A 14,384-nucleotide genomic window follows, 5' to 3' on the forward strand; every position below is an offset into this window, starting at 1 on the left:
CTCTGCCCCCCGGCCCCCGCCCCTAGCTGCGCCAGGTCCCGCGCGCCCCAAACAGAGATCAGACCCGGAGCTCCGCCTGGTTTCACGTACACGTTTATTCAAACGGAGTCGCGCTCGGCCGAGGTCTGGCCGAGGCGGGCGGGTAGTCGCGCCGGCCTACCCTCCTCCTGGGCTCTGCTGACCCCTGGTGGTTGGGCCGGCCCAGGCGGGGACATGGCCCTAGCCCTCCTCGTCCACACCGCCGGCCCCCGGGCGGCAGCAGGAGGCAGGGGCGCCCCCCGGGGCCCCTCGGGCAGCCAAGCGGGCGGGAAGGCTGTGCGGAGCCAGGAGCCTGGGGAGCCGGAGGCCAGAGGCTGGGCTTAGGGGGGCCTTTAGTGTTAGGTGGGCAGGGAGTGGCCCAAGAGCTCAGAGGGGTCCCCGGGGGAAGCCCGGGGCATGTGCTCGCAAGTGATGAGGTGGGTGGGCAGCGCCTGGGTGTCGTGGAAGATGACGAAGATGCTGGGCTGGCTAAGGCAGTCCACCGCGCTGTCGTAGCGCAGGAGCACGTGGCCAGGGGCCCGCAAAGGGGGCGCCCGCAGGTCCTGGCGGCCCTGGCCGTAGTCGCCGGTCAGCACCCGCGCCACGAACACCGCCTTGTGGCCGTCGGCGTCGGGGGGCGAGTAGCGGTCCTGTACCGACAGGGAGGCGCGCATGGCGAAGTATACGCCCTGCCCGTACAGCGTGCCTGCGGGTGGGACGGGTGAGGGTCAGGCTCGTCCCGGTCGGCGGAGCCCACGCCCCTGCCGGGCCCAGGCCTCACCGTTGCGGCCGCAGAAGCTGCGGTTGAAGCCGCGCGCACAGATGTCAGGGACGGCCTGCGCCGACGTGCCGTGGTACAAGACCTGCTCGGCAGAGCGCCGCTCGCAGCGCTGCTCCAGGCGCTCCCGGTGCAGCTCGTACTGCTGCTGCAGCAGCGGGTTCGACACTCGCTCCACCTGCGGGCGGCAGCCGTCAGGGCCAGGCTATTGGAAGACCCGACCACCCCCTGGGCCGCCTGGACAGAGCCCAGCAGGAAATTAAGAGCCTTCTCCTGGAGGAGTTCAGCGTCTGGGGAGGCCTCACAGCTCCAATCGTGCTCTGTCCAGCAGCAATTAGGTAGCCATTAGCCCCCTCGATGGGCCCCCAAGTAGCATTGGAGGGCTTCCGGGGAGGCCTGCCCCCTCCAGGGAAGTCTGATCTTTCCAGGGAGGCCTGCAGGTGGGCAAACTCAACCATTCACCAGAACTCAGCACCCACAGCCAGGCCTCTGCAGAGAGAAGCTGAGCTGGGTGCCTACACAGCCCCCAGGATTTCATTCCCAACACCAAGAGATGCCCCCGGACCTCTCAGTGCTGGGAAGACCCAGATGACCAACCCAACAGTCAGCCGTGGAGGAGCCAATTCCGGGGCCTAAACAGAGACTCCAAAGAATTCTAACTAGTCTCTTCAGAGGGGTGCAAAAGAACATTACACCCATAAAGCAAGACTAGCTGCTGTGAAAAGGAAACAGAAAATTAGAGAGTTCTTACATTAAGAATGAAATTGCTGAACTAAATCCAGAGAAGAGGCCAAATAATAAGATGATGAAGATCGAGTCAAGGACGTGACTCAGAGTGCAGAGCTGAAGAGAAGAGATGGAAGCTGCAAGAGGACAGATGAGGGAGAGGGCAGCAGACGGAGGAGGTCTAAGATCTGCAGAACAGGAATGCCACAAGAAGACAACAGACAGGTGACAGGAGCAGCTGAGGGCACAGCGGAAGACAGTCTCCCTGAGCTGACGGTGGCATCTCCAGATGGAAAGGATCCACAAAGCGCCAAGGAGGACAACAGGGAAAGACACATCCCTGGCACCTACCTGCCGGGAAAACATCAACCTTCAAAGTGAAAGAAAGTGTCCAGACACACACACGCGCACACACACCACACACCCCAGAGTTGATACACAAATGGAGAAAAAGTCTCACATTCTCACATTGGACTTCTCACCACAAACCCTGGATGCTGAAGGACCAAAGAGGGGTCTTTTTTTTTTTTAACTTTTCAAGAACACAATCTTTGAAGGGAAAAGAAAAAGAGTAATGTCTTTCAAAGATCTGAAAGAAAACATATTTTGATCCTGAACACTCTTTCCAGGCAAACTATTAGTGGTGAGGACAAGATAAGAACATATTAAGATATGCAAGAACTAGCTGTGTTGATTAGCAGAAATGTCTTAATAAACACATAGCAACTTTCGTTTGAAAAGAAAGTTTATATTAATATCAAACTGTAGTTGCAAATTATCTCTAATTGTAAGAGGCAAAATAAATGTAAAAGTCCAAGATGTTTACTACTCACTCAAGAAGATACTTCTGTTAAACAGAAAAAGAATCTGTGGAAGATGGTGATGAGGGGGCACCAAGAGTCACCCAGCAGCCAAGCATAACAAAGAAAAAACGAAGAAAGTAAAAAAAATCAAGAGCTATTAGCCCTTGAATCCTAGATGTGAGGTTTTAAAACATGCAACACGGTTTTCATAGCTAGGATTTCACTTCCCTATTTCCTCTGTGGCTCAATCTGTTGTCATTAGCATTATACATCCATCAATCTATGGCCCACGCATGGAGCTTCTGTAACGACAGTTACAGAATAGAAGACAGCATTTGCTTGTCAACCTTGACGATGCGGTAAAAATAACGTCACTGGCCAAACTGAGATGGAGAGGGAGGAGGAGCTGGAAGAGGCAGAAGGGAGGCCACTCTCCTCGTCTTCCATGCAGGAAGGCAACAATCTCCAAGGCTAACTGAAAAACAATACTCAAATGTACCATCTAAAATCCCAAAGGTGCTCGCTAGAAGGGTCAAGTGAACGTGACTAGTAGAACCAGCAAGGAGAGTACCGGACAGGAGTGCCACCTGTCCCTCCTCCCTAAAAGCACACACGTGGCAGCTGCTAAGACCAGAAATGGAGGAAAGTACTTGATCCAAAGTTTCGGTGACTATCTCCAGGAAAGCAGTGGGGGCGGTGGCAGTGGTGGCAGGTGACAGGGCCAGGTCTGGGGAAGGCCAGAGGTTCTGCATTTCTGACCAGCTCCAGGTCGCTGATGCTGCTGGCCCACCCACAGCTTCATGCATCAAGAGTCAAGAGCGCCCACCTGGCCTCCCCAGCATGACGAGCCCAGCTCTCCACTGTCCCTTCCTTCTGGCCCGTGTGCAGCCAGCCCTCTGCGACTCCTTCCCTCGGCCAAGAGCGCTCAACCCTGTGCTGTGCTCTAGCTGCTCCCCACTCCTTCCTTCCATAACCCGCTGGCTTTCAGACTTGTCCCTGCCCTCGCCTCCCAGGCGCTCTTCGTCCCCACTCTGCTCCAGTTCCGGGCACTGCCTTCACACGCACTCACCAGCAGAGCAGAGCGGCTTGGCAGAGCCCCCTCCTCACTCCTTCCTTCTGGCTGGGCAGGTGCTGTGGGCTTCACTGCCCTCCAGCCTCCCCCATTGCCTCCCTGGTCCCTGCTCAGCCTCTTCTTCCTTCCTGCCCAGACAGGTGGGGCTCCTGGGGCTCCCCACCAGTTGTTCCCAGACTTTTTCTGAGACACCCTGGCTCGGAGTTGCCACATTTAGCAAGTGAAAATAGAGGAGGGGGCTGCCGCATGGCAGCAAGCCCTCTTCTTGCTGGAACAGACCCTACAGGAGGCGGAAGAGCCCCCAGAGCAGCAAAAGGTACATATCTGTGGCATAAGCAATCTTCACAGTAGCCACGAGATGGCAGCACTACCCCATGCTCCAGGCGAGAAAACTGGCATGGAGAGGGTCACACTGTCCATGGTCAGCTGGCTGTAACTGGCAAAATGGGGACCTGTGCTCAAGCCAGTCAGGTCCTGGGGCACCCCTAACTTCTGTGCCCTCTCTCTCCCCCGCCCAGACTTTGTGACGGCCCTCCAGGCAGGGAACAGGGCTGGGGAGCCCTAGTGCTCCCTGCCCCCTCCACCCCCCCCCCCCCCCCCCCCCCCCCCCCCCCCCCCCCCCCCCCCCCCCCCCCCCCGGCCCCAGCAGCTTCCAGCCTGCCTCACACTGGGCAGCTCCTGGCCAGCTGACTCTGACGTAGGCAAGAGTGACAAGCCACAGGCTCTGCAGGGTGAAAATGGTGCACGGGCCCAGGAGGCCATGAGGCTTGCAAGACAGAGCATGGACTCACCCGGACAATGCGGATCCTGCTGTGGTCAGCATCCAGCGTGTCATAGAAGGCCTGAACCACCTCCTGGAACTCCTTGCTGCTGTCAGCCAGACACTCCAGCCTGCCCAAGGGCACCTTCAGCCTCTGCTGTGGCACTGACACATGGGGAGGAAGGGGTCCAGGCCATGTCTGGGGTGCTGGTCCCTGAGAGCTGGCCCACCCCATCCTCCCCCAGTCAGGGGTGCAGACTCACGGGTGGGGTCTGAAGCCGCCGAGAAAAGGGCCAAACTCTGATCCGGGGGGCCAGCCAGCAGTGCTGCTAAGTGGCGGGCTGCACGGGTGGGCTGGACCCCAAAGCCACGGAGGACAGTGCAGTCACCTTGAAAGGAAACACTCACACCGTGGCACTGTTCCAGGCGGGCACACAGCTCTGTGGGCAGCATGTAGCCCTGGGACCCCACAGTCTCCTCCCAGAGGTGCACCTCCAAGGCGGCCCCTAGTGCCTGGTCCAGCTCGTCCATGTCCTGCTCAAAGGCCACATGCACCACCAGCTGGGCCTGGCCACCAGTCCCCCCACCCAGGAGCTCTGCTGCCTCCAATGGAGGTGGCTCCAGCAGGGAGAGGGCCAGGGCTCGCTGCAGCGCAGCAGCCTCCTCCTGCTCAGCCACCTGGCCTTGCGGCTCCAGTGACCGGTGGAGAGCCAGCTGCAGTTCAGCCTCCTCCTCCAACCTCCCTGGGGCCCCAGTGCTGGTGGCCACGGGATCCTCTCTAGCCCCGGGTGCAGGCTCCTCCTCCAAGCACCCTGGAGTCTCCTCCTCCTCTGGCTGCTCTTCCCTCAGCTCCAGGGGCAGCCAGTCCTCCCCGTCCAGGCCCTCGATGGTGGCCAGCAGCTCTCGGACCTCATCTAGGGGCAGGGAGAGGCACTGGGTCAGGGGTCAAGCCTGGCCAGGGTGGGGCTAAAGGATAGGACAAATCTGGGAACGAGTGAAAGATGGAGAGAGGGTTTAGGGGGTGCATGATCATAAGAGAGGTGGGAGCGCAGGGCAGGCCAGAGGGTGAGGTAGAGAAAGGGCCACAGGATGTGCTGGGGGTCCCCAAGGAGCCCTACCCAGGTTCACGTTCTCCTGGTTACTGCCTGTACTGTCTGGGGGCCACAGGGTGTGGGAGTGGCCAGGGAGGGCCTGGAGGGCCTCAGCGGCGTCCACCTGTCGGGAGAAAATGTCAGTGCCCACTGGGTACACACCCCTCCCAGGCCTCTGAGCGGGGGGGGGGGGGGGGGGGGGTGGAGGAAGCACCTGTGGCTGAGGTGTGAGAAAGGGGAGGGGCTGGGGGGCTCCGTCTCTACCTCTCCAGGGTCTGTGTCCAGGGTGGCCCTGACCAGACGCTCCGTCCCAAAGACACACTGGAACTGAGCCTCCAGCTCCTGAAGAAGGTGCTGCCCCTCTGGGCCCAGCAGGAACCTGGCGCTGCCTGGATGCTTCAGGCTCAGCACGTGACAGCTAATGCTGCCCAGCAGACTTTGCAGGAACTCCTTGGCCGCCTGGCACGGGGCCAGGGCTCCACAGAGCTGCAGGACCATAGTGGGTGGGGGGCAGTTTGCAGGTTTAGGGCACAAGAAAGGTACCCAGAGCCCCCAGAGGGAAAGGGGACCAAAGGTGAGGCATCCTCAGGGGTCACTCACCCGAAAGCCAGTTACATCTGATCCTTCAAGTGGGAAGACGGCAACATCTCCCAGTCCAGAAAGAAGGTCCTCATGATAGACTTGTATGAAACGCATTGCTCCTGGCTCCATTGACAGTACCATGTCCACCAGGTCCTCCTGCCTCGGTGATCCTACAGGCCCCAGTCTCACTGACGCCACCTGCTCTGGAGACCCCATGGCAATCTCCACTAGGCCCACTTGGCCTGTTGGGCCTGGGGACCCCATAGGCCCCAGGCTTACTAGTTCTGCCTGCTCTGGAGACCCCACAGTCCCCAGGCTCATGGGCCTTTCATGTTCTGAAGACCCCTGGGGCCTCGAGCTGACTGGCCTGGCCTGCCCCAGAGACCTTATGGGACCTGTCCTCGGAGAGGCTCCTGATTGCCCTGGTGCCTCCTCAGAGCCCAGTGTCACCGTCCCTGCACCCTTCAGTGCTCTCTCTGGCCCTCCAGCCTCTGAGAGAGCATGCTCGCTGGCCCCAGACCCCAACTCAGCCAGGTGGTCCCCTCCACTGGTGTCCTCGGCAATCTCCTCAGGTTCCAGGAAGTCATAGTGGGGGACGAGGCTCAGCTCTGAGCCCTGCAGCCAGTGGTCCCGCTGCAGCACCCGTTCAGCCACTTGGAGAAAGGGAAAGGACATAAGGCCCATCAGGGGTAGGGAGGGGTAGGGAGGGGTGGGCCGTGTCCATCTAGCCCCACTCACCCTGCCAGTGCTGGAAGGAGACCACAGTGCCCAAGTGCCCGGGCAAGCTGCGCAGGCCCACCAGGGGCCCCCCACCACTGCGGCGCTCGTTCTCCAGGTACAGCTCCAGCAGCAGCAGGTCTGCAGGGGAGGCGTCCCCCACCACACGCACCGCTCGGGCCTGCGGCACCCGGGCCAGGGATACCTCAGCCCCCTCCAGGCTCAGGGCCCGGGCCTGCTCCTCCAGGACACAGAATTCTGTGGGGAGGGTGCAAGTCAGCACAGGGCATCTCCCCTAGCAGGCACATCTGCCACCATCCCACCTCTCACCTGCCTCAGAGAGGGGCTTGGGCAGCTGAATCAGGGCCCGGTCTGGCCGGGGACTGGCCAGGACGTGGCAGGACTGTTCCAGGTGCCCCATGGCATGCAGCAGGGCCTGGATGTGCTTCTCTAGGCGCTGGGGTGCAGTGCCAGGGGGCAGTCCTTGGAGCAAGAGGCGTGCAGGGGCACATGGCGGGGCTGGCCGCAGACTCAGCCGAGTACCATGGAGCACGTGCTCCTCCTGGGCCAAGACCCTCACTGCATCTATGGGCAGGGGTGGAGTGGGGTGTCAGGGCCACGCTAGTGGGGGCCCAGGCTGCCCCCTTCCATCAGCCCCTCACCTGCAGGCTCTCGAAAGGTGAGTACGCCCCCACGGCCAAGCCTCTGCCAGCTCAACACAGGTCCCCCCCCAGAGCGTCGGCGGTTCTCAAAGTAGAGCGTGAGCAGCTCATGGGAGATGTCAGGGGGCAGCCCGCTGAGCTCCACTGCCGCCCCAACTTCCTCCTCCGCCTTTGCCTCCGCCTCTGCCATCACAACCCTGGGGGCGGGACAGGTGGGTAGGGTTGTGGTCCATAGTCCCACCCCACCCCTCCAGGCCCCTAGCGACCCCCTTCATCATGGGTGGCCTATATCCCGCACTTACACTTGCCAAGCCCCCCGGGTGGTTCCAGCCCAGGCCTTCAGCCAGGACTTCTGTGTCTGCTCCACAGGCAGAAGGCCTGAGACAGGAAAACAAAAGTGAAACTAACTGTCTGAGTGAAGGACGGAGGGAGGGGCCTGCTGTGCTGGGTCTGGGTGGCTGCCACTCAGGTGCTTCCCTTCCTATTCACCGGTTCTCCTGCAGAACCTTCCATCCCTACCCCGCAGCACCTCAGTGTTGGCTGGGCCTACCCCTCAGTCCAGCTACCCAGCCCCATCTGTCCCACCCCAGTCCACTGGCTGGCAGGGTGGGAGAGTGGCCCCCGGAGGTCTTCTACTCCCACTGGCCTCTCCCTGTGAACCTCAAAATGACCAATCACCCTCCCTACTAAATCCACCAAGGGGCTTGAGTGATTGTACCCCACTCAAGGACCTCACGCCTCTGTGTTCCCCTCCCCCGCGGCATGAGCAGCTGGGGTCTCCAGCCCAGCCCCTAGCTGAGGCTGGCTCTCAGCTCTCCCCAGCAACCTTCTCACACCCTGCTTCTCACCCTTCACACCTAGCAGGTGACCAGGCTGTGAGTGCTGAGGGTGAGCAGCTCCTGCCCTTGACCTACAAGGGCTCGGGTCCCAGCACAGCTTTCCTCCTGCCTCCTCCACTCCCTTTCCTGTGGCTCTCTCCAGTCTGTGCACCTGCGCAGTTTCCCCATCTTACATCAGCATCATTGTCTCAGCATCGTCATCATCACGGCTAACCCCAGAAGTCTTGCTGCAGCGAATCCTCATCACAGAAAGAAAGATGGAGGCGCAGATGGGCCCACGGCAGTGCTGGGCCTCACACCTTTACAGGCTGCAGCTTAACAATCCGCATTCCTTCTCGCCACCAAATGCCCCCTACTTGTGCATGCTCCATTAGCTTCTAGCCCCTCAAACAACTCTGCCCACTACTGCTCCCCATCTCCCACCTCCCATTTACCCCTCAGCCCACTGAAACCCAGCCTCCAACCCTGCTACTCCTCCAGGGGCCTGAGGACCTGCTCAGCCTGCACCCCGAGCTGCACCCCCAGGACCTTGGCTGCCCCACTCTGGGCTGAACCTCCATCATCTCTCGCTTGGATTGCTACGCTAACCTCTGACTAATCTCCTTCTGCCAGTCCCACCCAACCCCACTGTCCATCCTCAACAGAGAGAATGGGGTAAACCTTGTAAAGCGGGACCAACAGCTCCCACAGCTCCAGCCACGGCAAAAGGCAAAGTCTCTCACAGTAAAAGCCAAAGGCCTTTGGGGGGCCTGCCAGGCTCCACCAGTCCCCTCTCTTGTCCCATCCCCACTGCACCCCTCCATGCTTAGTCGGCTCCAGCCTCGTCCTCCGGGGCAGTAGATCGCTCCCACCTCAGCATTCTCGCGTTGGCCCTGCCCTCTGCCCAGACCAGCCTTTCCCACAATGCCATCTGGCCACCCCTTCCCTGTGACTCCCTTTACCTTGTTCTTAGTGGCAGATTTAATTGGAACTTAAAAGTCTTTAAGGACCTTTGACTTCCACAAGGCCCTTCCACGACCCCAATCTCAACTCCACATTTGCCATTTTTAATTATTTTTCTTAAAGAGGGCCCCTCAAAGTGCATGAGCTTGTAGTTCTGCAAAACCTCGATCTGTCCCTGCCTGGTCTATATTTTCTCTTATCCTAGAATTCATCACCTTCTAACATCTTATATAATTTACCTATTGTGCCGATCCCTGCTGTAGATGGTCTGCCACAGGCAGAGGCATGCTGGAACAGCTCATATCATGACCAGATTGTTAAATTTTCACGAATTTTTGTGAACCCCTCACTGGATCCAATTGTTGAACTTTGAACCAGCACACTGTGGGCATAGGAGAGAGCCTTTTCCGAACCACTGCCAGGCCTGGGAGAGGCCAAAACTATCCGAGAGCCAGGATAGCACAGGAAGGGCCCTAGGCCCTAGGTGGAGAGGCACAGCTCCAGGGGTCAACCCTGGCCGTGGCAGTCTGCACGTCCTCGGGAGGATTGCTGAAGCCAAGAGAAGAAGTTAACTTGGTCTCCAGTCCTGGGGCATCTCTAAGCCTCAGCCCCTGAGCAGTGAAGCAGGGCTAAGAATGCCACCCTCACAGCTTGTGAAGATGTGAGGAAGACAAGTGAAGACAGAAGGGCTACTGAGGGCCTGGAACAGCTGGTCTCAGTGATTTGTAGAGAGGATGGAGCAATTAACAATTAGGCCTCTTGATTTGGGATAGACTTGAATGAAAAGGGAAAGTGGTGTTTTAAGGCCAAGGAGGAATGGAGAGTGTTTGGCAGCCTCAGCAAATTCTAGATTTGGGAATAAATTTCTCAACTCTTTGACCAAATTGACCAGGCGACGCCGCTGCCTCCAGGAGTCCTCAGCCCCCATGGCCCAAGCTACCCCTTGGCGAACAGTGTGGGGCGCGGGGCTTGGGCCTGGAACTCGGAAAAGAGCCAGCAGGGCGGCTGCAGTGGGCAGGGGCCGCTGGGGAGAAGTCCCGTATTCCCTGCGGAGCCGAGCCCCGGCCCCGCCCCCGCCCCGGCCCCGCCCCCAGCCCCGCCCAGGCCCCGCCCCGTCACAAGGCCCCGCTGCGTCTCCGGAGCCGCAGGCGCAGGTCCAGCCGAGCCGGCCGCCGAGCAGGTGCGGGCGCGGGCGCGGGCGCGGGCGCGGGCGCGGGCGCGGCGGCCATCAACCGTGCGGCCGCTCAGCGGACACCGTGCGCACCGTCCTGCGGCGCCCCGCGCGTGGTGAGTCCCCGGCCCAAGGCCGGCAGCGTGTCTACCCGCCCAGCCACCCGGCCGGCCGCCGCCGCCCCCGCCCCGGTCCTGCGCAGCCGAGCAGCGCCGTGTGGCTCGTCGGTCGGTCTCGCCGGGATGCGCGGCCCGCTCGGGGCTGGGGGCGGCAGCTGGGGTGCGGGGAGCCGCGGCCCGGAGCGGGAGGGAGGGGTCGACGCGCTGCGGCGGCGGCGGGACCCGCGACCCGAGCGCCCCCCGGCGGAGCGAGAGGGCCCACTCCGCCTGGAGTGCGGGTTCCGTGGCCGCCGCCCCCACCCGCCTCGCCCCCACGCCTGCTTTGTTTCCCTGACGCCCTCTGGTCGCTTCCATCCCCCACACACCCCCGCACCCCGCTGTTCCTGGCGTACCCCACTGGCGGGCACCGCAGCGGCCGATGCAGACCTGCTGCCCCCACCCCGGGATGAAGGCTCGGTTGGGCCCTGCTCTTGGAGAGGGTCACAGATGGCGTGGGGATTTCCTGGGATAGAAATAGCCGCCGGCTCTGGCCCCTTAAAGCTGCTTAAGGGGCGGGATGCGAAGGGGAGGGTCCGGGCACACCCCTACACCTCCCGACCGAGCCCCTAGCCCCGACCTGGCCTGAGCTCTGACCCTGCAGCGGTTGAGAAGGCCCCTCCAGGTCCTAAAAAACGATCGAAGCCCAAAAATCCCTAGGCTGACAAAGTCATCCCATCATCCATCCCCTCCTCCACCTTGGGGGTCGGCCTAGAGGGGCCCCTTCTCAAGCCCCGCGCCCAGCCACCCTGTCACTCCTGGCCTCAATGCTCAGGGCTCCCAGCAGCCTGGGGGAAAGGTCATGAATCCACCTCCTTCCATCCTTGTTCCCGGCAGCAGGTGGGGCGCCCTGGGCTGGTTCTGGGGACATGTCACGTAGGGCTGACTGTTCTGTCTCTCTTCTCTAGGGGGAGACCACAGAACCGCAGCCATGCCCCATGAGAAGAGTTTCTTGGTGTCTGGGGACAGCTATCCTCCCCCCAACCCTGGATATCCTGGAGGGCCCCAGCCCTCCATGCCTCCCTACCCTGGGGTCCCTTACCCACAGCCCCCATTCCAGCCTTCCCCCTATGGCCAGCCAGGATATCCCCAGGGCCCCAGCCCTTACCCCCAAGGGGGCTATCCTCAGGGCCCCTACCCCCAAGGGGGCTATCCTCAGGGGCCCTATCCCCAAGGGGGCTATCCTCCGGACCCCTACTCCCAAGGGGGCTACCCTCAGGGGCCGTATCCGCAGAGTCCCTTTCCTCCCAACCCCTATGGACAACCACAGGCCTTCCCGGTACAGGATCCTGACTGTGAGTAGAGGGGCAGGGGGAGGGCAGGGGCTCCGGGTACCTGCAAGCGGCACTTACCCAGACCATCCTGCTCCTCAGCACCTCAGCACGGGAACTATCACGAGGAGGGACCCCCGTCCTACTATGACAATCAGGACTTCCCTGCCACCAACTGGGATGACAAGAGCATCCGCCAGGCCTTCATCCGGAAGGTGGGCCACAGGGCCTGGGGAGGGCTGGGCAGCAGCGCAGGGGGGGGCTCTGAGCTGGCTCTGTCCCCAGGTGTTCCTGGTGCTGACCCTGCAGCTGTCCGTGACACTCTCCACCGTGGCCGTGTTCACGTTCGTTGGGAAAGTGAAGGACTTTGTCCGGGAGAACGTCTGGACCTACTACGTCTCCTACGCGGTGTTCTTCACCTCCCTCATTGTCCTCAGCTGCTGTGGGGACTTCCGGCGAAAGCACCCCTGGAACCTTGTTGCACTGGTAACCCCAAAACCTGAGCCCCTGGTGCCCAGCCAGGGTCTTTGCAGCGACAGCAGGGAATGGGAGGCAGGGCGGGGGGGCAGCTCCCCTTACCCAGGGCTCTCTCTCCCCACAGTCGATCCTGACCGTCAGCCTGTCCTACATGGTGGGCATGATCGCCAGCTTCTACAACACTGAGGCGGTCATCATGGCTGTAGGCATCACCACAACCGTCTGCTTCACAGTGGTCATCTTCTCCATGCAGGTGAGGGGCCCCCCACAGCAGGGCTGTGGGCCCTGGGGGCCCAGAGGGCTTTCAGGGCCCAGCACCCAGGGCCTCCTGTCTCTCCCTGTGCCCTCAGACCCGCTACGACTTCACCTCGTGCATGGGCGTGCTCCTGGTGAGCATGGTGGTACTGCTCATCTTCGCCATCCTCTGCATCTTCATTCGGAACCGCATCCTGGAGATCGTGTACGCTTCACTCGGTGCACTGCTCTTCACCTGTGTGAGTGAGGGGGGTGGGCAGCCGGGACAGGGCTCAAGCAGGGCAGCGAGCTTGTTTCTCAACGCCAGTATGCTGTCACCCCCAGTTCCTGGCAGTGGACACCCAGCTGCTGCTGGGGAACAAGCAGCTGTCCCTAAGCCCAGAGGAGTACGTGTTTGCCGCGCTCAACCTGTACACGGACATCATCAACATCTTCCTGTACATTCTCACCATCATCGGCCGTGCCAAGGAGTAGCCCGAGCCCTCAGCTTGTGCGGGGCCCCACTCAGGTGGCGTGGCTGGTCTGGATCTTGCACCTGGCGTGGCAGTGCCATCTGTACCTCCCCTCTCTTGTCCCCGAGCACAGCCTGGGACAGAGAGAGCCCCTCTCCGACCCTCTTGTGTGCGTACACTGCAGATACTTCTGTTTGGACCCGCTGTGGCCAGCATGGCCCCTTCTAGCCCTCCCGCCCCGCCAAAGGGCAGCGGGGCCGGGTTTCTGTGCCACCTCCTGCCCACTCACTGTTGCATGAGCCCCGTCTGCCAGCCCACCCCAGGGTCTGGAGGGCAACACCAGGTCCTAGGGGAGAGGGATCGAGCCAAGAGGTGAGGGTGCACGTCTCCCCTCCTGTCCCAACTCCCCTGCCTGGCATAGAGTCTCCCCATCCCCTCCCCACCCACACCCCGAAGCGCTGCCCTCTGGGGGGCCTGAGGGGTGAGGGTCTCATCCCTGTGCCGAGCCCTGAAGGCAGAGAGGATGGGAATATTCGGGGGAGGAGGATGCCTTCCTCTCATTCTGCTGTCTTTAAAATTCTAATAAAGGGGATCTTCTCTCTCCGTTCTCCTCTGTCACTGTCTTTTCACGCTGCTTCCTCCGTGAGGTGGGGAGGGAGCTGCAGGCATCGCCAGGGTGACGAAGGGAGCAGGACCAGGCAGTGATGGTGGGGGTTAGCTTGCGGTGGAGGTTAATGACAGTAGCTAATTCTTTTCTATCCATGCTTCCGCTTCCCTTGCAATTTTCCCAGCCCTGTCATAAGGTATGTGCCGGGATTTCCAGCTGATGGACGGGGACCCTGAGGTTCCTGGAGGTTAAGTATGGTGCCTGGGTCACATGATGGTAAGCGGCCTGGTTGTGTCTGCCACTCGCTCCTGGGAACTGCACAGCATGAGGGAGCATCCTGTGAGACCCTTACCATCTCGCCCTTGGCCCAAGGGGCAGCAGCACAGGTCACTGACCCACCCCAGAGCAGGTCTGTCACACTCCTCAGGCTCTGCCTGGCCCCCAGGGAGCCCATCAGCCAGCACTTCACATGCTGTCCAGGCCTGGCTCAGACGAAGACCCTCAACACTTCCCCACCCTCCCCTCTAGAAGTCTGCATCCTGGAGCCCCTGGTGGAGAGCTGGACAAAGACTCCGATGGCTTGGTCAGTTGGGCCCCTTTGCCTGCCTCTGGCACCTTCCGCTGGCCTTAGCATGCCTCACCCTTTCATGAGTCCTCAGCCCCAACTTGTTCTGCATGTCCTCTCCTGTGGCTTTTGCTCCCTCAATTCCGGATCCCTCATCCACCCCCCCACTGGCTCCAGGGTGTACGTTCAGAGATCAGCCAGGTGTCCACAGCCTTACCCTCCCCACAGAGGAGTCCCTCTGCTCCCCAGGGCGCAGCCCTGTCTGAGGACCTCCCTGCCCTGAGCTCCTAATCCAGGTGACTCCTCACTGCAGGCTTCTGCAGGACCCTCCATCTGGCTTGACTTGAGAACCCTCTCCCAGGGCTTTTCCACCTCCTCCCTGCCAGCCCATCAATCCTCTCCTTTAACTGGCACCAGCACCGCGGTGTCCATGAAGGGGCC

At 61.1% G+C, this 14,384-nt stretch overlaps 2 protein-coding genes across 3 annotated transcripts; one reads left to right on the forward strand and one right to left on the reverse strand.

Moving 5' to 3' along the window:
* Nucleotides 1-76: 76 nt before the first annotated feature.
* PARP10 (poly(ADP-ribose) polymerase family member 10) lies at nt 77-11,804 on the reverse strand. Its single transcript, XM_014858104.3, has 12 exons — nt 11,669-11,804; nt 7,512-7,587; nt 7,210-7,406; nt 6,878-7,132; nt 6,569-6,805; nt 5,849-6,483; nt 5,513-5,734; nt 5,276-5,372; nt 4,421-5,071; nt 4,189-4,322; nt 800-974; nt 77-724 (listed from the first exon to the last, which is right to left on the reverse strand). The coding sequence occupies exons 3-12, from the start codon at nt 7,397-7,399 to the stop codon at nt 378-380; spliced, it is 2,943 nt and encodes a 980-aa protein (XP_014713590.2). The 5' UTR covers nt 7,400-7,406; nt 7,512-7,587; nt 11,669-11,804; the 3' UTR covers nt 77-377.
* On the forward strand, nt 10,098-13,374 carry GRINA (glutamate ionotropic receptor NMDA type subunit associated protein 1). 2 transcript variants are annotated; one of them, XM_044780966.2, is made up of 7 exons: nt 10,098-10,277; nt 11,225-11,611; nt 11,690-11,802; nt 11,873-12,073; nt 12,189-12,317; nt 12,415-12,558; nt 12,644-13,374. In XM_044780966.2, the coding sequence occupies exons 2-7, from the start codon at nt 11,248-11,250 to the stop codon at nt 12,791-12,793; spliced, it is 1,101 nt and encodes a 366-aa protein (XP_044636901.1). In that variant the 5' UTR covers nt 10,098-10,277; nt 11,225-11,247; the 3' UTR covers nt 12,794-13,374. The 2 variants fall into 2 exon arrangements, with proteins under 2 accessions (XP_044636901.1, XP_044636902.1); XM_044780967.2 differs by having other exon boundaries at nt 10,112-10,388.
* The last annotated feature ends 1,010 nt before the right edge of the window (nt 13,375-14,384 follow it).

Source organism: Equus asinus, chromosome 12 (assembly GCF_041296235.1).
Source record: "Equus asinus isolate D_3611 breed Donkey chromosome 12, EquAss-T2T_v2, whole genome shotgun sequence".
NCBI lineage: Eukaryota > Metazoa > Chordata > Mammalia > Perissodactyla > Equidae > Equus > Equus asinus.